The sequence below is a fragment of the Struthio camelus genome, chromosome 16 (assembly GCF_040807025.1).
Source record: "Struthio camelus isolate bStrCam1 chromosome 16, bStrCam1.hap1, whole genome shotgun sequence".
Lineage (NCBI taxonomy): Eukaryota > Metazoa > Chordata > Aves > Struthioniformes > Struthionidae > Struthio > Struthio camelus.
In genome coordinates, this window is record NC_090957.1 from 13499827 (window position 1) to 13525363 (window position 25537).

General features: G+C 46.0%; 3 protein-coding genes across 3 annotated transcripts; 2 read left to right on the forward strand and 1 right to left on the reverse strand.

The window, feature by feature from the left end:
- Nucleotides 1-764: 764 nt before the first annotated feature.
- On the reverse strand, nucleotides 765-2946 carry MIS12 (MIS12 kinetochore complex component). Its single transcript, XM_009678131.2, has one exon. The coding sequence runs from the start codon at nucleotides 2543-2545 to the stop codon at nucleotides 1913-1915; it is 633 nt and encodes a 210-aa protein (XP_009676426.1). The 5' UTR covers nucleotides 2546-2946; the 3' UTR covers nucleotides 765-1912.
- Nucleotides 2947-3026: 80 nt separating this feature from the next.
- DERL2 (derlin 2) lies at nucleotides 3027-7730 on the forward strand. Its single transcript, XM_068909788.1, has 7 exons — nucleotides 3027-3215; nucleotides 3615-3680; nucleotides 3957-4030; nucleotides 4455-4548; nucleotides 5065-5260; nucleotides 5710-5800; nucleotides 7234-7730. Exons 1-7 carry the CDS (start codon nucleotides 3123-3125, stop codon nucleotides 7337-7339), a joined length of 720 nt encoding a protein of 239 aa, XP_068765889.1. The 5' UTR covers nucleotides 3027-3122; the 3' UTR covers nucleotides 7340-7730.
- A 2586-nt stretch (nucleotides 7731-10316) lies between these two features.
- On the forward strand, nucleotides 10317-23804 carry DHX33 (DEAH-box helicase 33). The gene is made up of 12 exons (XM_068909444.1): nucleotides 10317-10518; nucleotides 12289-12449; nucleotides 13058-13285; nucleotides 14109-14279; nucleotides 15706-15891; nucleotides 16652-16763; nucleotides 17167-17326; nucleotides 17690-17778; nucleotides 18316-18443; nucleotides 19019-19222; nucleotides 20017-20103; nucleotides 21504-23804. The coding sequence occupies exons 1-12, from the start codon at nucleotides 10317-10319 to the stop codon at nucleotides 21810-21812; spliced, it is 2037 nt and encodes a 678-aa protein (XP_068765545.1). The 3' UTR covers nucleotides 21813-23804.
- Nucleotides 23805-25537: the final 1733 nt, after the last annotated feature.

The window sequence follows — 25537 nt, forward strand, 5'->3', positions numbered from 1 at the left end:
TAAATAATGAAGGCCTTCGTATTCTTAACATTCTTGATCAGAGGTTTTTACGCTACTTTTTCCAATTCCTTATTTCTAGAAAAGTTACCAAGTTTTGAGGACTGCAATGAATATGCTGTGAATGTGAATGTCTGTGACACTTACACAGCCATTACTTTGTCCTGAAGACCAGGTGGCAATAGATTGTTTCATTCCACATTGACAAACACTTGCCTGTAGTTCTACTTTTAGCTAAATGTTCATGGGTTTTATTGAAGCTATCATCTTAGCTTCTTAATCAGTGGTAGATTTTGTAAACGCTATTCTCTACAATTAAAGAAATTGTGATTGCTTGATTTTTTGCAACAAAATTCAAGTCAATGGTACAAAATGAAGCTGCACTTTCTCAGTTAAAGATTATCTGCAGCAGAGATTATAATTGTTCTACTCTACAAACTTTAAGTTAGACAATATTAGATAACCTGCAAGTCATAGACTAAGCTGTTTCTTAAACAAGAAAGCAATCTAATTTTTACTTGCTCCTCTATTTTTCTCAGCTTCTGAAGTTGAGCTCTAGCCTCCATATAGGCTAACATTCACTGAACAAGTCTAGAGTTCAACATTAGATATTCATTTCCTCTGTAAGGCTTGCAGAGCGGCCACGGAGTCTTACCTTTCTGCAATTGCACATCAAAAAGTCAATATATGTTTAAATATACTGGCTATACTAAACTGATTCTATATGAACTCTTTAGATGTTTGGGAAGAAGTAATTGAAAAATGTGTTTTATGCTTTTAGTACATTGTTTTATTGCAATAACTCCTAAATTACACATAAGTTTAATGTATTTCAAACATCTGTGCTTACTAAAGTACAAACGGGTGTTAACACTTTATGACAAAGAAGCGCAATCTGTACAGGTGATTCAAAGCCTCCTGAGGCCTTTGAAAAGATTTACACCTACTGTGTAGAACTTGACAAAGCACAGATAGAATAAGCTCAATTAAGTGACTTCAAAGAACTCATCAGTCAGTCTTCACAACATTCATACAGGAAAATCTGATTAAACATGCACAAAATTAGCTTTGCTATTTAGTAGAAAAAGGACACCGGACAACAAAAATAAAGCCTTGTAAGATAAAGTAAGGAAAGTGATCAAGTTGAAGTGATCGAATTGTTCATTTCCTCCAGGTGCTTTCTGATTTTAAATCTTTTGAGCAGCACACTATCCTCACTCGAAGAAAACAGTCTACCTCTTTACAAAACATATTAAGTGGTAATAAACCCTTAAATCTCAGAAACTGCTCAAAGTGACAAAAGTTAATATTGATGCAAACAAGTCTGTTCCTCCTCAGAGCATTTACAAGCGTCACTACCTTATTCTTCTCTATGGGCTTCCTACTTGTTGACTTTCAAAACACAGCGAACAGGCACCTTGGCCTTAAAGAAAAACAGCCTTTGTAACGCAGCTGCTTCAGAAGATCAGTACAAAATCTTGATGTCATCACTGACAAAAGCACACACTTCATTACCTGAACTGGTATCAGTCTGGGAACTCACTTAGACATTCTTCAGTGTGCTTTGTTAACCTTAAGATACACAAATGCTATATGCTGTGTTCAAAGGTAACTTTCCTGAGGTCAGGAAACTACCTTCAGTCAGGTTATCCAACACAAATTGTATTCCTGATCACCACTTTCATTATACTTTTCCTAGAAAATGAAGGCTTTTTCCTCTCCCTGCTTCCTAATTAAGTTGAGGCAAACTGATACACTTCAACAAAATTCAGTGCAAGAGCTCGACCAGCTTTCAGCCTACTCCTGGCAGGATTAGAAGTGCAGGGGCTAGAGAAGATACTTCTGGAAAGGCAGGCCTCTTTATCATTTTAAGTGAGCTGATTAATGGCTTTTTTGATGCTTTTCATAATTTCCATTAAGCTAACTGACCACTCTTCTGCAGTTTTTTGCTTTTCTTTTCAACATCTTTTAATACCCCTTGGAGCTTCTTAGAGTTCTGGGTCAGGAATGCAAAGCTTTCTTGGAAGTTGCTGGTCCCGTGTGCTCTACAGATGTTCTCAAGCCCATCAAACCACTGCAAAATTTTTTCAAGTTCAGCCTGAACAGTCTTCTGTTCTTCCAGTTCCGCTAGAAGCGCCTGCCCCGCAGACGCCTCGGCCCTGTACTGCTGCTGCAGTTCACTGATCTCATCCTGCAGCGCCTGGAACTGTTCTTTAGTGTACGGGTACTGCTCGTGCACCTTGTCCTCAGGAAGGAGCACGTTCTTCGGGATGTTCAACACCAGCTGCAAAAGCACTTCTTCCATTTTACTGAAGAGCTGATCAAAGCGCTCCTTCATGAAGAGAAGAAATTTCTCCGTGCTCTCCCGGATCTGGAACGGGCTGATTTTAGCGTTGGGAAACCCATCCAATTTCTTCAGGATGACGCTCTCAACCACCAGCATCATCTCGAAGAGGTAGTCCTGGAAGGCGATGTAGACACGAAGCATGCACGTCTGGGGGGTGAAGCCGAAAAACTGCGCCTCGTAGGCCATGGGGTTGACCGACATCTTGGCGAAGGGGCCTCGAGGGCCCGCACCGGGAGGGCAGCGAGGGGGCGCCGCCGGCAGAGCCGGCCCGGGCCCCGCGGAGGGGCAGCGCGAGGACGACGCCGGCTTCCACGGCAGGCCTAGCGGGGCGCCGGGCCCGTCCCCTCCCTCGGCCGCAGCCCGCACGGGCGCTGCAGAACGAGCCCGCGGCTCCTCACGGCCCCGCAGCCGCGTCGCGCAGGAGCGAAACTCACCGGAGCGGACCGGCCTCCCCACTCCCCCTCAGGCCGCCTCCGCCGCTTCCCGCCTCGTTCGAACCCCCTCGGGCGGGCCCGCCAATCAGCGAGCAGAACGGAGCCGCGAGGAACAACACGCCGGCCAATCACCGTGCCCTCTGGCTGGAGAGGCGGGCGGAGAGGGAGGGGGAAGCCGCCGCGGCCAATGAGAGCGCAGCGCGATGGTTCGGGCGCGGCCGGCGCCCATTGGCTCCGGGGGGGGGGGGGGCGGGAGGAACGGCGCGCGCAGGCGCGCAGGCGCGCGGCTGGGCGGCGGAAGCGGAAGCGGAAGCGGAAGCGGAAGCGGAGCGGGGGGCGCTAAGATGGCGTACCAGACCTTCCGGCAGGAGTACCTGCAGGTGCCGCCCGTTACGCGGGCCTACACCACGGCCTGCGTCCTCACCACCGCCGCCGTGGTGAGTGCGGGGGCCGGCGCGGGGGCGCGCAGGAGGAGAGGGAAGGGGATGCCGGGCGGGGTGAGGCGGGCTAGCGCCGTCCGGGGCGGGGGGGGGGCTGCTGCCCCGGCCAGGCCGCTCTGCTCCGGGCCGGGGCTCTGCCCTGTGGGGGCGGCGGCCCCCGAGCGGCGGGGCCCCGCTGCCCGCCTCTAAGCCTGGAGAGGAGCAGAGCACCAGCGCGCGTTCAGCAGCGCCTGCGGGGCCGGGCGGATACCGCGGAGGGCTCGGCTGGAAAGCTGCGTGCGCTCCCGGCCTGGCCTCGGGGGCCTGCCTCGCGCGGAGGAGGTGGGTGACCTGTTTGGGTGCGTACGGCGGAACTCTCGGTACGTTCGTTTCATCAAATGTTCTCTTCTTTTTCAGCAATTAGAACTAATCACGCCCTTTCAACTATATTTCAACCCTGAATTAATATTTAAACACTTTCAAGTAAGTGTTTTCTAAAGTGTGGGGGTTCTTAAGAAAGCTGTTGAGCTTGTAATTGCTTGTGTTTGCAAAGTCAGTTGTTATAAATGGCTGTTGCCTCTCATAGCAGAGTTACAATTTAGTAATAAAGCTGAAACAAAGATCAGTGTATCTCTAGGTCAAGTCTTAGATCCTGTGACTGTAAAGGAGACTGGTTGCAGTTACTTGCAGTTACTTTCTATTTAGACAATAAAAAAAAAGTTTTCATGTTTAAGTTCCTTGTGTTTGTCTTATTTCCAGGTATGGAGGTTAATCACAAACTACTTATTTTTTGGACCAGTTGGCTTTAATTTTTTATTTAACATGATCTTTTTGTATCCTTCATCAAGTTTGTTTCCTGTTCTCGGAAAGCAAAGCTCCAGAGTGCAGAGATGTTGCTACGAAAAGGCTCAGTTCTGCTGCACTGTGAAGTTTCTGGGAGCTTAGCGATGCTGATTTCACTGGTGGGAGCTCCTTCAAGTTGTAAAGAATTTTTGACATTTATTTCCGTGGTGTTAGAACTTGAGCTTACAAGCCTGATCCTTCTGGGGTGTTCAAGCAGATTGGTGCTGGTATGTGGGAGAAAATTCCAAGAGTGTTTCTGTTCTCCAGGGTCTGGCTTCTCTGCTGAGGTGCTCAGTTGATGAAGTAAATTGGTATAAAATTTACATGCAAGGGCATGTGTAATCAAAACCTTTTCCCCTTGAATCTTTCTGTCGAATTCATTTGCTGTCAAACTTTCCTGACCTGTGGCTTCAGATATCGTTACTGCCGAATGCTTGAAGAAGGATCTTTTCGAGGTCGGACGGCAGATTTTGTATTTATGTTCCTTTTTGGTGGACTTTTAATGACTGTATCCTTTTTTTTTCCTCTTGTTTTCCCCCTAACTGCCATATTAAAGTTGAAGATATGTCAATGAGAACTCAAACTGTGCTGTTACACTTCTCTCTGTTTTTAGATGATGAGATACTTTGCTTGTAGCATGAGGGATAATGGTGTTAAGGTAGTTTTGAATGTTTTGTGACTGTCATTTTTATCAAGTATTGAGCTGGTCTTTTAGTCTTTCTAATGCTAGGTTTAGGATTATGGAAATGAGTTTCTCGTGTGAGATGCTATTAGCATGAAATCGCCTGAGTAAATTATACTATAAAGAGAGATTATTCATGCTGCAGATATCCTAAATTCCACTATAAGTGTTGAATTTGATAATAAATTTGATTGACTTGAATTCGGGGAATTGGAGGGAGAAACTGTATGGAAAACAAAAGAGAACAGGTCAAGTTGTCAAATTCCTGTCATGTTTGATCTCAACACAGTTATTTTAAATGACTCATAACTGTGAACTGTTTTCTTTAACTAGCCATCCCAGCTTTTTGGCTTGTTTGTAAACTTAGTTTTCCTGGGTCAGGCATTCACAATAATGCTTGTGTATGTATGGAGCCGCAGGAATCCCTATGTCCGTATGAACTTTTTTGGTCTTCTCATCTTTCAAGCTCCGTTTCTACCTTGGGTACTGATGGGCTTTTCACTGCTTTTGGGGAACTCCATCATTGTGGATCTCCTGGGTAAGAAACTGCAAAAATCCTAAGAATCTGTTTCTGCTAGTGTTTTACATGGGTGGGGGGGAATGCAGAAAAATCCAAGAGCCAAATGCCTCCTGCTTATGGCTTAGTATTAGTTTATCTGGTATATTGATGATATGCTTATACGAGGCCCTCCTGGTTTCTAGACATTATAGGGTATTTAGTGCTGTAGCAGCGATGAAAAAGGTTTCTGGTGCTTCAGCTCTTTTTTTGCTTGGAAACAGCCCAGATGCATAATCTCATCATGGGTATCAGGCTACTGGTATGAAATAGTTTATATATACTACTATTTTTATTAGTTCACATAAAGCAATAACATCAGCATGTTTAATAATGACAGGTGTTTTTTCTGAAAAAAATCTAGTGGAGCACTTCTAAGTTATAGAGGAGAAATATTGAAAATTACCATTTGACATTTCTTTATGTACTAGGCATTGCAGTTGGGCATATATACTTTTTCCTAGAAGATGTCTTTCCTAATCAGCCTGGTGGTGGAAGGCTTCTGAGAACGCCGTCTGTCCTGTAAGTGTTTGTTTTTTGATTTGGAATAGCTAAATAGATAAAAAAGGGGTTGGTATGGAAAACTGTTTATAATTCATTTAAATCAACCTCTATTAAGTTAGGCAGCCTGAGACAGAACTGCAGTAAGTCTGTGCTTGCTATTTTATTTAATTCATTTTTTACCGAACAAGGGAGGGGGGCGAGTATTACCAACGCGTAAGTAGGAACTAACTTGGAGAGAAGGGGGTAAAGAGTTTTTTGTAACTGTTGATTTCTTTGGTAATCCTTGATAATCCTTGCTTAACCGAGTTTTGCCTATTGGTGGCGCCCAAGATGCATAAATCTGTTACTGAGATGAGGCGCAAGAGTGCCGCTGTGTAGGAATGCGGTGACTGAGGTATTTAGTTTAGCTTTTGGGCAGGGGCAAGTGGAATGATCCTCGTGTCAAAATTTTGACAAAGGACTGTAGTGTTTATAGAATTCAGTGGTGCTGTTCCTCCTTGGTTCCTCTTATATAATGGGCCGTAATCATCTGGAATGTCGTGCGACAGCTTAGATGAGACCAGCTTGCCTAAATGTCGGGGTAGTTTGAGACGTGGAAAGCTGAGGTGTCTGAAACTCTTAGAATTGTGTAGCGCCCAACTGATTCTCTTTTTGGCTTGAACTGGTTTGCAGACAGCTGGGTATTTAAACTTATTCAGATATATGCTTGGTTAAACTCATTTGTCATAGCTGTTTGATTGTCCAGGAACTTGTATTGATGTTTCATTTTTCTTCCGTCTACGCTTTACCTTCAGCAAGTAACTGTACCAGGTGATCTGTACAGGAATAGCTGTCCCAGAGTAGCTATGCAGGTCACTTCTGTAGGTCTGCACTAATATAATCCAGCCTTAATACCTCAAAACTGTTTCCAGTGCAGGCTACCTTCACATTTCCTTATTGCACATATGTAGTTGGGCGCTCATTTGTCTTTTTGCATTTATATCTGAGCTTTTAAAACTAGTTTTGAGAGTGACAGAATAATCTGCAAGATTGAGTGTGGGTTTTTTTTTTTTTTTTTTTTTTGTAAATTGGAAACTCCAGATCTCTAATCTGGGTGCAGCCACAGACTCGTCTACTGACTAATGGACTCTTACTAATAATATTTGTCCAGCTCTCAAGATGTGAAGAGCTATTTAATGTTCCATTCGCATTTTGGTCCCTTATCCTGTCCTGGGAGAACATGCTAGCTGTATGAAATTCTTCCTTACACGAAAGATAAATTTGTAACTTTCAGTTAAATCAGTCCTAGTTGATTTAGCCACAAAATTCTTGCCCTTCCTGCAGATGTCTCCTAGCTGAAGCACACATGTGACCCTGTATGCGTGAAGAATTTGAACAGTCTTGATGTTACCGTGAAATGTGTGTGGGGAGGTTTTTTATTTGTTTTTAAAAAACCCTTTTTTGTTTTCCAGGAAAGCAATATTTGATACACCAGAGGATGACCCTAATTACAATCCCTTGCCAGAAGAACGACCGGGAGGATTTGCATGGGGAGAAGGTCAGCGCCTTGGAGGCTAATAGGCGGCCGTGCCAAAATCCAGCAACGGCTGGGAGAGACTTAACTGAAGTACTATATTGGGGATTCTTTTATTTCCCCGTCACAGAAAGGACACTTTTTGAAAGCTCTATGGTTCTGAATACAAGCACTTTATGAGATGGTAATCTAATCCAAGAAGCTTCCAGGCTGCCAGTGTCTTCCCTGGCTAGGGGTTGTATTGCACTGGTAATGAAAATATCAATCTAGTGGAGCCAAAAAGCTAAAACTGGAAACCATTTCCTGTCAACTTCGGTTAATAAGACCATGAGTACTTGTTTAAAGTGATTTCTAAAGCATTTTTTTCAAGTTATTTGATACAGGGAACTGTATGGGAAACTTTACAGGGGACAAAATAAAACTTTTTGGTTTTAACTCCTTTTTTTATTCTTAGATGAACAAGCCGCAACATGGTTGAAAGCGTAAGTCTCTCTTGCAATGGTGGAAGTTTTTGGTCTGAGATGCTAATGTCTCCGGTCATTACAATTCCTTACATTTGAATTGTAAGAAATGCAAGATTCGGCATAATGCAGGCTTTTTACTTTACCAGTTCGGTGTGGTTTTGGAATGTGCCTTGGTGTGAATAGACTTGTAGACTGAGACTGTTTTGATAGGTTTTTCCATGACGACTGTACGTTCAGATGACAAGGTTTGAGTCTTACTGGTTTGTTAAAATAGATAATCTTGCAAAATCCAACACCCACCCACCCACCCAACACACCCAATCCTAGCAGTCATTAAATTATTTGGAACACTAGGGAAGAGCTTGTCTGCTGTCTGAACTGCTCAAATACTTCAGGCAATGAGTTGAATAAAATGTCTTGTGGATCCTCTTTGGTTACCTTTTGGGGAATCTTACAGTCTTTGGGTGGGTGGTGGAAAAAAAAATGCAGAGGTGGGAAAAAACAAGTCCCTGAAGAGGCAACATTAGTGCTGGCTTCTCCCACAAATGTTTCTCCCACAAGTGCTAGGAAGAAGGACTGTTCATTCAGTGTGCTCAGTTTTGGTGTACGCATGAAGCTTGTTGCAGGAGGACCGAGTGGTAGCAACATCTGTCCAAAAACAATCAGTGACACTGAGTAGAATTTAGCTTAAAATTAGGTTGATAGAAATTTCTTTAAGAGGAGCCATGTAAAAAAACTAGTAGCACAGTTCAGCTGGTAAAGCTGAATTACTCTTTGGACTCTATAGATGGTACCAAGTAGTTCTCTAGTGACTGACTCATGACAGATAGAAGCAATAAGATACTGTTGAACAGCGTCTTCCTCCTAGACTTAAGAAGGCTAGGCTTACAGACATCTATAGTCAGTCGTCTTGTATAGTCTCAGATTTTGCTGTTCTTGTTTGTAAACTAGCTATAATTTCTAAACTCGTTTGTAGTCCAGGAGATTAATGTGTCAGGATCTTATGGAATAATGCATTGCTCACAAGCTGTGTTGGAAATGTTAAACAAATTTAGTGTGACCATTTTTATCTGGGTCTTATCTGTTAATCACTCTGAAAAATTTGAGAGGGATAATTTTTTTTCTCCAAAACACCTTTTAAATCTTACTTTCTAGGAGTACTAAAAATGTTGAAGGCAGTACTGCTTAAGGATTGCCTTTTGAGGCACAAAATTGATTAAAAGCTGTTTTCAGTTCTGCGTTTAACAGCTTCTTAATAGTTTCCTGGTGAAATGTTAGTGAGTGGGGCTGAAGCTAAAAGACAGCCTTGTAGCTAGGATAAAACCTTTTGTAAATCCAAAGCCCTGCTGAGGTGGGCAACATCGTGTATGCCTTTCTGAGAAAGACCTGCTGTTTTTAGCAAGTAATATATTGACAAGACAGCTTGTCCCTCCTTGCTCTTTCAAACTTATTTTCCTTGCACGTTTCCTACCACACTGGTGGAATGCTTAAGTTGTATGCTTCCCTTAATCGAGTAATATCCTAGTATCCAAGTCTGGGAGGGACTTGGAAATGTTACTTACTTGTATCCCAGGACAAAATCGAGACCATATATGTTATTACTGGCGGATCAGTAATAACATATATGAAGATGTTATATACATCTTCAATAGGGAAGTTTCCCTAAGACTAAGCACGGAAAACTGCTTTTAAGCTGCTTTTGATCAGCACTTTTCCAGTGGTAATCTTGAATTTTTTTTTTATTTTTTTTTTTTTACTCTCAGCTATGCTGCTAGGGCTCTCTCGGACATCTGTGCTGTGCGTTTCTCAAAGCTGTGCAACAACCCTGCCAGCTCTGTGTTTCAGGTGATGATAAAACATCTCAGCCCTTCATACCTCAAGTATATGCAAGGCTGGACTTGCTGATCCTGGAAGGAGCCTGACTCAGTGAGGCACTACAGCTGTAATGAATGCTGTAGCCCGAGCTTGCTGAGAATTTGCTCCAGTCCCCTTAGCCCTAAATGCACGCACTAAGGGTTTAGTAATTTCTCCAAGCAGTGTCCTGTGAATATTACCAAAAGCTTCCTGTTTGCCCCAGGAACAGAGCTGATAGCACCTTGGTAACATTGCTTAATATGTCTCATTAGCATTTCACACAGAACTTTCCCACAAGCAAAAGGTAAATGGTGGCGGGGGTGTTAGCCTGGCCGAGGGGTACCCGGCGTGCAGGGGGTGCCGCTTGCAGGGTGGGGGTCCGTGTTGTGGGGTGGCCTGCTGGTGGCGGTACTGGCCTTACGGGCCTAGTAAAACTCGACCCTGGAGCTCTGGAAGCTGTTTCCCGTGGTTTCATTTAAAACAAAACCAAACAAAACCCCACGTATGCGCCGTGCTGGCTGCCCCGGGAGCCGGGCGGGGCGCGAAGAACTACGTCCCCCACAATGCCCCGCTGCGGCGCAGCCGGTCACGTGGGCGGCGGCGCGATGACGCCGCGGCGGCGCGACGCGGTGAGGCGGCAGCCGTCGCCCGGGCGACAGGCGGGCGGCGCGGCGGGCCTGAGGGGGCCGGGCGGCGGGGGGCGATGCCGCAGGGCAGCGAGGTGCCCCCGGCCAAGCGGCTCAAGGCGGCGCCGCCCCCGCCCCGCGCCGCCATGCTGCCGGGCTCCCCCGCGCCCCGGCGGCACCCGCCGCCCGCCGACTCGCAGCGCCGGGGCCTGCCCATCTTCCAGGCGCGGGGGCCGCTGCTGGGCCAGCTGCGCGGCCTCGACAGCGCCGTCCTCATCGGTGAGTGCGGGGCCGCCGCTCGCGGGGTCGCTGGTGAGAAGTGGCCCCGCAGTGTTTGGGGGGGCCCCAAAATTAAATATTTAATATTTAGATATTAATATTTTTGTTCTCTCTAGAGCGCTCCGATACCTGTTGCCTGGGTTTATATGGGGCAGGCGGGAAAAGTGCGTGTTTTCGCCTTTCCTTTTCACCAGAGAAGCCGTCCACTTAAAGCTAAATGGGAAAGCCCTGCTCTTTAGAAAAATAATCGTGTTCCTCCACGTTTGCAGGGGCATTTCTTAATTTTGTTTGTTTCTTTTTTAGTCCCAGCTGTTATACTTTGTGTCTGACTTTCAGGAGTGAACGTGCAGCTCCCAGTGCTTTCTACTGGAAACCTAAAGACTCAGCGCTTATTAGAATTAAACGCAAAACGCGTTGTATTTCACCCCCCGCAATAAGTGAGAAGTTCGGAAGAATCGCTCATGATCGTTCTTAAGACTGATAGATGAGACTGTGTTTATAGCCTTGCTTCTGTATAATCCTGAGATTACTGCTTGCTAAATATACACTGCAAGATGCCACTTCCAGTTTTTCAGTGGAGTCAGCTCAATAGCCTTTCTTGCTTTTTCCAGCCTGCAGCTGCAGTGCTTGCATTTGGAATTGGACTTGGAATTTGGAATTGCTTTCCAGTTCTCTTCTGCCTTCTATCATCCTGCTAAATTTCTCATTCTTCTTCCTCCTTTTCTTCTGAGGTCTCACCTCAGTCCCGCAGTGCGTACTGTGCTGGTGCTGTCTTGCAAGGATTGAGAGTACAGGCCTCACGCTTTTTCAGATATAGCAATTTGCTTTTAATCGGCCGGTTGAAAGTGGAATAGGCACCTGATCTAAATAACAGATGTGTTTTAAGTTGTAATAAAACGCATAGGAAAATGGCAGTTATGGTGAAAACAGTCTCTGCTCTTCCTTGCGCGTTGCACTTTCAGATAGTTTCACCTGCAGTGCCTCTCAGCACTCTGATTTGTGCTGATTTATGCTGCCCACAGTGTGTTACCCTTTTTGTTGTCCGTGCAGTAATAAGGACTGATGGTAGCTCTCTGTATACTTGTGCCACTTCTGCTGACTGCTGTCTGTAGTACAGTGGTCTGTGCAGAGCTTGTCTTGCAAATACCCATGGGGAAATTGGGCTCGTGCTCATTAGATTGTGCGCTAACGCTGTGTGTATGGAGGAGGCATTCACCTGAGCCTGAAGGAGCTGTCTCTGATTTCCGGAAGGCACAGGGGAAGGCTTGTTAGCTTGCGGTGCCCCTGAGTGCTCCTCTAAGAGAGTCTCAAATCTCAACTTGCTGCTTGCTTGCTTGCTGTTATGACAAAAACTTTGCTTTAATTTACTTATAACTTTACTTTGAAACATCCTGGTGTGTAGTGTGAGTAAAAATAACTGTGTCTATACCTTGCTCTGCACAATCATCTCTTTATGTTGGCTGTTAGTCGTTAAACATTTCACGTCCAAGCAGACTGGAATATGTTTCTGAACCGCAGTATGGCTAGAGAGAACCTGGGTGAAACGAGTTTTGTCAAGTAGTGGTCTGGCAGCTAGAGCATGAAATCTGGGTTCTGTCCCTGGCCTGCTCCTGCTTTATTGTATGACTTTGGGCAAGCTGTCCAAATGCTTCCTGCCTTCAGCCTCCCTGTGCTGAGACAGGATTGAAAAACTAACATAAAAATGGCTTGGGACCTTTCATTTGAAGATGCTAAAGACAAGAAAAACTCTATTCACTTGACATTCCTCAGGAGAAACGGGCTCAGGAAAGACCACTCAGATCCCTCAGTACCTCTATGAAGCGGGAATCGGCCGCCAAGGCGTCATTGCTGTGACCCAGCCTCGCAGAGTAGCAGCTATATCCTTAGCCACCAGAGTCTCGGATGAGAAGAGGACAGAGCTGGGGAAACTGGTAGGTTGCTTTACAAAGTCTTTAGAGAGTTGATTTAGTACTGTGGTGCTGACTGGACTGTGTCATGGCTTGAATGGGTAAGACAAAGCTGGGACCACAGATAACATGTAGTCTTCATTTAATAATATGCCTGGTGCCTCTTTGCCTGCTTCTGCAGCTCAGCGTGAGCCATGTTTGTCTCTCTCTGTGGTATTTTACACCTCAGCTATCATCAGTGTTCCTTTATTTGAGAGGAGGAAAAAAAAAGCTGGTTAAAGAATAAAAGAAAAATAATTGCTCTCTCTTCCTAGGCCTTCTCTTCCAGTGTTTCTTATGTCCAAAGTCCTGGGCACACTGGCAAGGAGAGCCAGGAGCGTCTGTGATAAGCTTCTAGTTTGGGATTGTGATACAATGTGGAGAGCTTCCTTTGGGCTGGAATATTAGATTCCCAAGGCTACCTTCTCACAGACTGCAAAAACACAATATGCTTTCCAAAGCTCTCCCCACAGCCCTACCTGGCTCTGGCTAACGTGATGGCCAGAGTGCTTTGTGGTCCTTTACTGACATGATGGCAATGAGGAACGTAAAGAACCTTGTGCTTGTACTCTGTGTGATGATGACTTCCTTAGGTCGGCTACACTGTGCGCTTTGACGATCTTACATCTGATGAAACTAGAATCAAGTTTCTAACGGATGGAATGCTCCTCCGCGAAGCTATTGGGGACCCCATGCTGCGGAAGTACAGTATCGTCATCCTGGATGAAGCGCACGAGAGGACGATTCACACTGATGTGCTCTTTGGCGTGGTGAAAGCAGCGCAGAAGAAGCGAAAGGAATTGGGCAAACTGCCGCTAAAGGTACGTGCAGCTGGGAGGCAGAGAAGGGCAGGGACAGGGCTTGGTCTCAGAGCACTGTGTGCCTCAGCTAGGGTTTCCCAACGTGTTTGGGATTTCAGCCTTGCATCTTTTCCTATTTCTAATAAGCCTCTTTAAACCTGAATTGTTCAGGGTGACCAACTAATGACCTGTGGGTATATTATAGCCCATCAGCACAAAGTATCTGGTCTTCTCCATTTTGCCTTTTTTCATAAGATCCTTGCAGGTGTGAGCTAAAGGCCAGGTACATTGTTCAGGGAGTTTCTGGTACTGTTCCTGAGAGCGCCCTGGATATAGGAGCTCTTTGCCTAATATGACAACTCTGACGTTTTCACAGTGAGAAAGGAGATTGCCCATGTGTGTCATGTCACGATTCAGAACGTGTGCACACTTGTGTAATGGACGTGTGTGTGAATGCATCATGACGTGTTTGAGTGCCTGTTAGTTGCATGGTTTTGATGGGGAAGACATGTAGGGGGATGCATAGGGTCCTAGCACAGTCCCTTTCAACAGGCTGTTGTGCAACCCAGCTTTGTGGATAACTCAGCTCTCTTTATGAAATGTCAGAAAAAAAATTTAACATGTCTTTGTTTTATCATGCCAACACATTACACTTGTGTGATACCAAGGCTGATGACTTTAACCAGGAAAGCTCACTCTCTTCTCTCGCAAACTCTCTGTGCTTTTTGCTGTTCTCAGCATATGTTGCAGACTTGAGAAGGTGGCTTTTGGTTAGCCCTGACTGGCAAGTGTTCTAGTGGGTCTGAATCGCAGTACTAACCCCTACCTTATGTTCATATTGAAGGTGATCGTCATGTCAGCTACGATGGATGTTGACCAGTTCTCCCAGTACTTCAATGGAGCTCCTGTTCTCTATTTGGAAGGCAGACAACATCCCATTCAGATCTTTTACACCAAACAGCCTCAGAGCGATTACCTCCAAGCAGCGCTGGTGTCAGTCTTCCAGATCCACCAGGTACAGTGACTGTCAAGTTTGTGCCTCCCTGGGGCCACGGGTTGTTGGTCAGTATAGGTTCTGCTGCCCGAGTACTACTTTCCTTGTTGTAGCAGAAGCACTGAGGTGTAGGTCCTTGAGATGGGTCAGGCTCACTGATGCCAAATCAGCGATGTCCCTCAGATGTTCACTGCATCCTCCAGGAAAAGGAAAGTGAATAGCTGCCGAGTGTGCGGGGTTAATGAGTTGGATTGGTTCAAGGAAGGGGTTGATGAGTGCCAGTGTTCCCAAAGGTGAGAGAAACACTGGAAGCGGAGTGAGAGGATAGATAAAAAATGTGAGGGGGAAAAGGTGCCCTCAGTACCTCCTGTATTTAGTAGCAGTGAGCTGTTAGGTTGGCTCAACTGTTCATGAAACAGTCAGAGGGTGTTTCACAGACTCATTCTATATAAGTAGTGGTATCAGCCTGGCATTCTGCTCTTCTGTGGCATCAAAGTCACGTGGATAAACATGGCTACGGGCACGTGTCACAGACCTCTGCAGTCATGCTGTATGCCTGTGGATTGATCATGCTGTCCTGGGAGCCAGTGGTGCTGAGGCTATTTGGAAGTCTGCCTCTAGGATCTTTTGACAGCCTGCCCAGTCAGACAGCTAATGTGGGGGTATGGAGAGGAGCACTCACATGAGTAGAAAACATGACAAGTGCATGTGTGAATGCAGGAAATAATGTAATTTGTATTTTTGTGGCAACAGTGAAGAGCTGGGCGGGGGGGGGACAACTCCAAAAAGCCCAGGTTTAATCCAAGAGTGGCATGAAGATGATCTTTCTAATTTACTGGAAAAGTGTCACTGTAGAGCAAGTAGAAATCTATTAAAAATAACAGTTCATAAACGTTTTTTGACTGGCACTAAATGTTTGATTGAGAAACTGCCAGATGCTTGCATCATTTAATTAAACTGTTTATTATCTTTCATCTAATGCTCTGAAGATGCTTGTTGTTGCTAGGATTGTGGGACTTCCACATTGAGGCTGGAGTTGAAAGGAGACGGCTAAGCAAAGCTCTCTGATGTCAGCTCGTGTCTAATATTTAAATGTTCTTGTCACTTGATATTTTCTGTGATTACTGGCTTGTACCTGGATGCTTTCTGCTTTTCTCATTTGCACATCCTGGATGATTATTTAACAAAACAGACGTGTGAATCTGAGTGATTTCTCCATCCTGTTAAGACTCAGTCTTGCAAAATGCTGTTTACTCTTCACTTCTGGTGAATCCAGTGGGAGTTCCAGGCTGTTCCATCCCTTGCACAGGGCACAAGTCTCTTTTCTTTCTTACTTGCGTCGTTGTCTTGCTGTCAGGACATCTCAGAAGATGTGCTGTCGTTACAGTCTCTGTTTTCTCTCCCTATGCAATCCATCTTAACTTCTTGGTTTTTCCTCTGGTTCTAGGAAGCACCTTTTTCTCACGACATCCTGGTGTTTCTGACTGGTCAGGAAGAGATCGAAGCAATGACTAAAACCTGTCGAGACATTGCCAAGCATCTCCCTGATGGCTGCCCACAGATGATGGTGATGCCTCTTTATGCTTCTCTGCCCTATTCTCAACAGCTCCGAGTCTTTCAGGCTGCCCCCAAGGTGAGGCGATGTGATGGGTGAACAGGATGAGTTTTTTACCTGCTTGTATAGTTGTTTGTTTAAAAAAAAAAAAAACCCACATGGCATAAAGCAGTCTGTACGGATAATAAGTAATAGTCTCCCCTGCCCACTGATTTCAGTAATGTCCACTGGTTTCAGTGGTTTCAGTGTGACATAAGATGATGCAACTGTGCTGGTATTAACAGACATATACAATAAATTTTCTGGAATCATGAAAAAAAGGTAGGAATAAGGAGAGCGAAAAGAGTGAGGAATTGAAGTTCCTACCATTTCTTGTGGATTTTATGCCTATAGCCCAAAAAAGGCACTGCAGTTAATGGGCCAGCCAAATTCTAACAAAGCTAAACACCTAAGCATATTCAGCAGGGCCGTAAGAAGAGGAAATTATGCTGCCTCAGGCCCTTTTGCATCTATTCAGCAGATAAATAGGAATTCAAGTCTTCCAGGGGATCTGTGCTTGTGCCAGGAATGAAACCAAAGTGCTTTAAAGACATGGTGATAACAGCTCTGCTGAATGGTGTATTTTGTTGCAAGAAGTGTAAGTACGTATTTTGGAAACTGAATAAGAGTACAGATTATCTTAATGTACAAGAGCTAGCATAGCAAACCTGGTACTTGGTCATAGCACCCTGTAATGCTGTGTAAACCTTGACCATGCTTGGCAAAAATAGCAGCAGTTCCACCATTGCAGCTAATCTAAAATGTCTTTTGACTGGCTTTAACTTGATCTTCATTCTAGGGTTATCGCAAAGTGATCCTCTCCACAAACATTGCAGAAACCTCCATCACCATTGCAGGAATAAAATATGTTGTGGATACAGGCATGGTGAAAGCAAAGAAGTACAACCCTGGTGAGTACTTCTTTAAGGAATGATGCAGAGATTGTTTTCACTTTTATGTAAGTTATCTGAGGTGATTAGCACCACTGGCAGCTGATTTAAAATAACCCTCTGCGCTCTCTAAATTGGTGTCCCATGTTTGAGATTTGTATTTTTTTGGTCTTCCCACTGTGCTCACCTCATCCTGGACTAAGTAGCAGCCATTTGAGGGTAAAAATCTGTCCAATCTGAATCTTCTGTTCATGGCCACAGCGCCTGATAGTTTGTTTTGCTTCAGGGTGTGAGCACTGAACCAAGTGAAGTCTGAGCAGTGTTTGGATGGGAGACCGCTGGGATTTTTTGTCATTGTTCCACAAAGTTATGTTTTTCAAAGCCTTATGTTGTGCGGACTGAAGTGATGCTTTTCCATATTTAGAAATTGGTCTGGAAGTGCTGGCAGTCCAGCGGGTGTCGAAAGCTCAGGCTTGGCAACGGACAGGGAGAGCGGGACGAGAGGACAGTGGGATCTGTTACCGGCTCTACACAGAGGATGAATTTGAGAAGTTTGACAAAATGACGATACCTGAGATACAGAGGTGAGAACAGAACTTGTTTTCCCTGTTGCGGTCATACTATTTGCCACGCTTTTTTTTATGGCTTGTTACACGAGGGGCAATGTAAAGAACTGAACAGCAAAACTGGATCGAGGGTTTGACTGGCTGACTTAAAGAAAAGTGAACTGCGGAGACTAAACAGAAAAACTAGGCAGAATTTGCTTAGGTTGGACAGTTGGACTTGCATCTTAACCTTCCTAGTTTAGGAAGTCAAACTTCACCGGCCAGCATTAGGCTAGTTTCTGTTAAGCCATAGCACAGATCCGAGGACTGTTTCTCAACTTATAGGCTGATTACAAACCAAAAAGAAAGCAAAACATCTCAGTAATTTTTCTGCCCGTGCAGGTGTAACCTGGCCAGCGTGATGCTTCAGCTCTTGGCCCTGAGAATTCCCAATATACTCACCTTTGACTTCATGTCCAAACCATCTCCTGGTAAGTGGGTACAAAGGCAGCCTTGGGAGAAATGGACAAAAGAGTCACTAACAAACTGCTTTAACGTAGTCTTCAGGCCAGCTTGAAAAGATGGAGTGTGGAAAGCCCAGGGCTGTGAAAGGGGAGCCATCTCTCACTGCTGCATCTCCTGGTGGTTGTGAAGTCTCAGACTTGTTCACCGCTCATCGCGTGTGCTCTGCCTCATCAGAGCAGGCATGGTTACGGCAGAGAGCTGGCGAATCCAGCTTCCAAACAGAGCAAAGAGCGGTTTTGTTAAGGAAAAGCTGTAGAGAATCTCACAAAACTAGAGACGGCAGGTTTAGCTTTGCCTCTGTTTTTGCTACTCAAATTGGAAATGGTGACTGTTCTACTGGATGAAGGCGGATACATCAGTTTGGGGCATCCATTTCTCTAAATTGCTAAATAGAAAATACTTGTCTCTCTGGCTGAGGGAAGGTGGCAGTGAGGGTACCAGGGTACCATCCCTGCCAGTGCCAGCCCAGAGGCCTCCCTGCCTGAACCGTCTTGTTTTGACAGATGCTATTCAAGCAGCCATTGAGCAGCTGGACCTGCTGGGGGCTGTGGAACGAAAGGAAGACCAGCTTGTCCTAACCCCCCTGGGAAGGAAGATGGCAGCCTTTCCGCTGGAACCAAAGTTCTCTAAAGTAAAAACTACAGAACAATTAGCTTATTTATATCTGACGTATATATTTTCTGTTTCAAACTCTTGAAACAAGGTCTGGAATTTGGGGTGGCGGCAGCTGTAGTAGTATATTTATGGTATAGCTTTTTTTTATATTTATGGAAGCATAGCTTGCTTTATAGCAGCTGTGCTGGTTTGCCTGTCATTTGCTGTTTGTTTAAGGGAGATATTAAAAGGTGATTTGTTTCGGCTAGCACCTCTGAAGCTGAAACTAGTCTAATTCCCTTGCCGTTTCCAGGATCACTGGCAGCACTGTTTATTGGCAGGTTCACCAGGTTGTCTGGTACTGTTGTGGATTTTAGTCACCTTGTTTATGCTGCGTCTGGACTGGCCGATCTCAAGAAATTGCATGATAGCTGCTGTTAAAGGTGCTTGGTGGTCCTGTAAGAGCATTTACAGTTGTCTCTAGGCCAAAGTGTTTATGGAGTTGTCCTGAATGATGCTTGGTAAAGTTCTTGGGCTGTAAGTAAGCAGAAAAGCCTGCCTACCTTGAGAGGATGTGGTCAACCAAAAGTCAGTTTGTTCTGTGATTTGCAGACCATCCTCCTGTCCCCTAAGTTCCACTGTACAGAAGAGATTCTGACCATCGTATCGCTGTTATCAGTGGACAGCGTCCTCTACAGTCCGCCAGCCCGGCGGGATGAAGTGCAATCCATCAGGAAGAAATTCATCTCCAGTGAAGGGGATCATCTTACCTTGCTCAACGTGTACAGGGCCTTCAAAAATGTCAGTGGCAACAAGGTAGGATTCTCTCAGGCTGCCCTTGGCTGCCTGTGGACATGGTGGTGAGGAGTTCTCTTGACACACAGCAGAGTAACATCTGCAGCCTTCACAGTTGATATAATAGGCATCCTTCCAAAGCACCTATGAGAAGGGAGGGCTTATTTGTGCTTTACAGTGGGGTAGTCAGAGAGTGCTGTGTAGTTGCAAAAGGTCCCCCCAGAAGGCCGTAGTGGAACTGATTGTCAGATTTCCCTGAGGACAATTTTGTAATTGCAAAGTCAGGTCTCTCTCTTGCCTAGTTCTAGCTGGAAACAGGAGGGGATGGTAGAACGTTGTGACTTGCTGAGTAACACCTAGATGTGCTCTTTGGTATGTCAGGATGCATTGCAAAGACACTAAGCATATTTACCAATAGATTTGGATTTATTCTACCCTATAAACTCAGTCTGATTTTTAGGTTGGGAGAGTAGTGCACTCCATTCCCTGCAGCATCTTTCTTATCCATTCTTACTCTTGTGTAGTTTGTTTTCACCAGCTGTGGGATATCGAGTGTTGTTTCACAGCATTTGCTGACCTTGAGAGCAACTGAGAGCAGGAAGAGAACAACACATTGCAATTCCTTCACGCTGTGGGAAGGAATGTAGACAGAGGGCAGCAATCACAGGTAGAAATCTGACAAGGAAAAGGGTTAGCACCTGTTCTCTAGGAGATGGTGTGTTTTGGAGATTTCTGCTCTTCATGGTATCCAAAGGTTTTTCATGCTTCTTGGGTGAAGCAGCAGCCCCTTCTCACTCTTGGTGCCTCTGCTGCAGGAATGGTGCAAAGAGAACTTTGTCAACAGCAGGAACATGATGCTCGTGTCGGACGTCAGAGCTCAGCTCAGGGACATTTGCGTAAAGGTAACTTGTTGCCATACTCTATTTCTTAGTTTTGTCTATTTGCATTTTTCTTTTCTGTTTGTCCCCCAAATGATTTCCTTGTGCACCAAGTCCCAGGAGCAGCAAACCTGGTTGTGTTTTCAGTTCCTAATGAACAGCTGGGGAAAATTCCTGACTGTGCAGATTGCATTCCAGAATCTTAGAGCTGCAGGCCTCAATGCGTCTAGGAGAGGTGTAGAGAGAAGTGGGGCTCTGGGAAGGCTTCTCAGGCAGAGGACAGTTTTTCCTAAGGGATCCCGCTGCTATAGTGCAGGTGGGACTGTGCTGTGTGCCACTGGGTGATGGCAGCCTCCACAGCCCATGCTGGCTGGCTTCTTCCCATAATCGGGCATTCAGCTTAGGAGCAGCTTTCACATCAGCACTGCTCCTGCCAGTTGCCCAGCTTGAGCGATAGCACAGGAGCCAGGGCTGGATTACTTGCAGTCCGTACGTGACGTGGGAGCCGCGCAGCCGCGCACCCCTGTCCTATTGTGAATGCTAGCTGGCCTGACGCTGACTTGCAGAAGGGGAGTCTGGATCCGTTTTGTGACTCTTCTCCTTTCTGCTGTTAGTCTGGACTAGCCTAATGCCTCAATACAAAGCCCTGTCTGCGCTGAATTCCCAGAGGTCCCAGAGGTTTTGTAGTTCATAGGCTAGCTGAATTGCTGGCATGGTGTTGCCTGGCCTCAGAAGCCCATTGAAATGGAGTTGCGTTTCCCCCTGAGGGTGCACATACACGCTTGCTTACTCTTTGGCACGAGAAGAACACATTGTGAAAATAACTCCCAAATGGAGTCCCTCTGGACAAACACAGATCTGTGTGAGAAGTAAAAGCTAATGCCATTTGATAGTGAGCAGTACCTTGTGCACTTTAGGGTGTGTGACTGCAAAGTGCCGTGCAGCCCGCTTGATGCTATGGCTTCCATCTCTCCTGCCCTGGTTATGGCTGCCAAAGATCCAAGGAGGGCAGGATTTCAGAGCTGGGTAGCATGGGCACAGTAGCTCTGGAGAATTAGGAGTACTGAGGTGTTGCTAAGGCTGATGTTTCCCTGCAAAGCATGCATGAAAGCCCAGCTGGAGCAGAAGCCGCAGGCTGTCCTCTTCATGTGGCCTTCTCTCCTGGCAGAAGCGTTTCTCTGAGAGCCTGCAAGTGAAGTTAGAACAGTACCTGAGCTCACTCTGCAGGGCCAAGATCCCCTCTCTTTTGGGGTCCCAGCTGTCAGAATGAGTGCCAGAAAGTGATGTGCTCTTCTGGGCTATGCGGGAGCCTCCAGCTTGCTGTTTAACTTCTTTAGATGTGATGTTAGGGGTGTCTGAGCCTGGGCTGCAGGATGCTCTCTAAAGGTGCTACCTACCACCTTGTCTCTCTCACTGCTAACCAGCTATCGATGCCAATGGAGTCTTCCCGCTCAGACACTGGAAACATCCGCCGCTGCCTAGCTCACAGCCTCTTCATGAACGCTGCGGAGCTGCAGCCGGACGGCACTTACACCACCGTGGACTCTTACCAGTTGGTGGCCATCCACCCCTCTTCTGTGCTGTTCCACTGCAAGCCGGCCTGCGTGGTTTACAACGGGCTGCTTCACACCAACAAGTGCTACATGCGGGATCTCTGTGTGGTGGATGCGGACTGGCTGTATGATGCAGCCCCTGACTATTTCCGCAGGAAGCTCAGAACAGCCAAGAACTGACCTGCAGGCCTGGGGCTAACAGGACCAGGATTTTTAGGCTCACCTAATGAGGCTATTTTTTGTTTTGTAATGAATGTATGGGAATGGTAGAGCTTTGCCTTGTAAATCGGGTAAAAACCTTAGAGGAAAAATGGCTTCTCTGTGAGAGCCAGACCTCACAAGTCTCCATGGCTTAGAACAATCATCCTTTATAGCAGTTAATCTGTAAAAGGGAAACATAACAAGTACTCTGTGTGCACGCGTGTGTGTGTGTGAGAGTGATAAATCTGTGTTGGGGGGGGGGAAAGGGAGCTGGTATCAGATTCCAGTTTTTAACACTTACTAAACTTTAACGAGCTTGTATACGAAGAAATGAAATCCTAAGAGCTCTTCTGAGCAGACTTGGTATTTTTTGATGATTGTGCTTGTATCCTTAGCAGGTTTTATTGGCAAAAAAAGGAGAAAAAAGTTTTAAATCTCTACATACAGGGAAAAAATGCCTTTTTTAAACTATTTCTAGAAGGGAGGTGCTACTGTCTTTTACCTCATTAAACATCTTCCTGCCTGCATGTCATATTCACCACGTCATTTGGGACCAGCTGAAAGCTAGTAATGGCGTCACCTGCTTGGACAGGTCTTCATTGCCTGTGTCTGTGTCCCAGGGGCTGGTAGTATTTTCTCGGAGGGGCTGTCCAGCCACCTGTGCATTTGATGTTGCTTTTGTTCTCCCTTTTGCTGTTAGGGCATGCAATTCCTCTGTGTCTGATGCACGTGGAGGAGGCAGCTGTAGATTCTCAATATTTGGCCCCACGGTTCCACGTGGAAAGATGCAATCTGCTCTGTCTAGAGCGATTTTCTTCCTCTGAAGAGCCAAACTTCTTAAAACAGGAGGAGGGACTCACTCCTGGGAAGGATCCAGCGTTTTAGCAGCAAACTCTTACGTCCTTCCCCGCTCTGTATCTGGACACTTCTGGCTTTGGAGTTGGCACACCGTCCACAATAGCTAGTCAAGCTAGTTTGAGGCGAACTCAGCAAACCAAGTACGAAGATGTAGTTTAGACTCTTAGACTTCCTTTAAAGGCACTGGAATCATCAAACCTTTCTTCTGCTCTGACACCGGTGCTTCTTTCCCCCTTCCGCCCCCCCAGGCCCCAATTATACTTTGACTCTCCATTAGAAGTTTGGAGCTTGGCGTTGTTTGTCAAGAACCATAGATCTGCCATTAGTATTTATTTTTATTTTTCCATATCCCTTTGGCATCTAACTATCTTTTTTTCTTCTTATTGGAGAGAAGTGGCAATAAGAAACTTAACCCTCTTTTTAAATACTGTAATTAAGGAACTAAGACCACTCCAAAGGTAAAACTTGTTCTGTAGTGTGAAGGAAAATGGGTTGGTTACATTATGACTGTGTGTGGGTGGAGAAAAAATTTAAGTTGTTTTTAAATGATGCCCTAAGTAGTTCTAAAATAACCTCTCTGGGAGAGGTGACTTCCAGTTTCAACAGAGTCTGTTGACACAGTGTATTAGTTTATACAGATTTTTGGATGAGTTGCACTAAAGCAGATTTGTTATAGAGTGGGAGAGAAAGCCGTTCTGTAAATACGGTGTCATTATATAATACAGTGAGGTTAGCTAACATGGGCTGTGACGGGATTTTCACCCTTTGACTTAAGTGGTGTTCAGTTCTTGCGTTCTTCAAGCATCAACTTAAAACAAAAATAAAAGCTCATGGCATTTTAGTGGGACTGCTCAGGGATGCAGTCATATTGGCAAGCCCTTACTCACTCCATTTGCTTGGGGAGTAAATAAACTGCTGGCTTTGCTCGTGGGATCTGTGGGAACAAGCTGCACTTTCCAGTTAGCAAAATGTCCTTTCTGGTTGCACACATCACAGTTACCCAGCACATTGTAATATGCCTTCTCTTTGGGCTCCTGATTTCGACTTACCTTGGTTCTCTCTTTGAAAACTGGGTCAAATACCTCTTAAAAATAAAAAAAAAATGGAATTTCACTTTTGCTGGTCTGCAAATTGCTGTCTCCAAAGAGAGTAGATAGGGATCCAGTGTACCAAGAACGGTCTTGTCTCTCAGCCTGTTCCCGGAAAGGGTGATACTGAAAGTTTGCGGGGGTCCCGTGGAAGTGGGCTCGCGTCCGTGTTGTGCCTCTTGCGGTGTTGTTCCTTGGTGGTCAGAAACACACCAGTGTGCGGGGCACAGGCAGCCGTTGCCACTTTTGTATGTAAGAGCAGCTATCGGTTTTGATTCGTGTTTCAAGAGTGTGCTGTTATTTCAATTGTTCTCACTCGCACAAACTGCAGGGAATTATCAAAGCACTGTACGTAACTCTTCCTTGTTTATACAGACTGCATCTGTAGGGGAAAATGGAGTAAAAGCACATTTGGTTTGGGCAGTCTAATTAAGCAGACTGTTTAAGGGAGGGGATGGGGAACTGATTTAGAAGTAACTGATTTGTATATTTTTCCCACAATAAAGAGCGATGGCTAAAATCCAAGTGCCGGGTGTCGTTTTGTGAGGCGGGAAAGCTGCATAGCTAACAGAAATGATGGCAGGACGTTTCGGTACAAGTCCTCATAGTAGTGCTTGAAGTCCGGGGGCGAGTGTCCTGTCTTGACGCCGTCCGGGGTTTCGGTGTCACTGAAGCACTTTGGATTTTAAAGATAAAACCTTAGCAGGGGTTGGTGAGTCTGGGCTTTGCGTACAGGAGGGGCCCAGTTATTGCGGAGGCAGGACTCAAACACGAGCGGGGAGCAAAAATCCTGGTCCTTTGAAGCCATGATACCGGACCTCTCCAGCCAGAGCCTTGCTGCAAGCACTAATTGGCCTTTTGTGGGTCTGGTCAGAGCATTGGAACAGGTTGCCCAGAGAGGTGGTGGAGTCTCCTTCGCTGGAGATATTCAAAACCCGTCTGGATGTGATCCTGGGCAATACGCTCTAGAGGACCCTGCCTGAGCAGGGCGGTTGGACTAGATGATCTCCAGAGGCCCCTTCCAACCTCAACCAGTCTGTGATTCTGTGGTCAATAGGGGACAAGAGTGCCAACTTGGAGACAAAGCCCGGGCTTTAAGCCAGGAGGCAGTTTGCCTTGGTCGCGCCCCCTTCTAAAATATTTATTGCTAAAGGCCAAAAAAAATCATTTGTTTCCCCTTTCTGAGGCCTTGCCAGAAAGCTGGCTATTCTTCTAAGAAAGAGCCGGGAGGATATGCAGGGATAAAGCTTTCAGCGCTCAACGATGCTTTTTTCTTGTCGCGGTCAGTGTTGAAGCTTCAGCGTCGTTTCCACGCGCCTGGAGCTTTTCTGTGACCCTTTCAGCAGCGCCAGAGCCTCACCCGCCGAGTGCATGGGGTGGAGAGGTGGTAAATATTGATGTATATACATGTAATATTGACGTAGACGTGGTGCGTGTGCTGCTCTTGTGTATTGTTGCTCTTTGTAGCCCATCAGAGTAGTGAGCTGCCCCCTTGACAGGCGTCCCTCTGCAACCGCTGTAAGCAAGTCACTTCAGGTTTTCCACTTCCTTGTCTGTAAAGCGGAGGTAAACGCAAAGCTGGACCGAGCCCTGCTCTACCGCCTTCTGTTTGCATAAGCAGCGCGTTTCCGGGCGGGACTCCGCAGCTGCCGGGGGCGGGACTCGAACCCGCGGCGCCGGGCTCGGGGCGGGGCGCGCTCGCCGCTGCGCTGCCGCGAGGCAGGACGGGAAGGGGGCGGAGCGCGCTGCGCCGGAAGC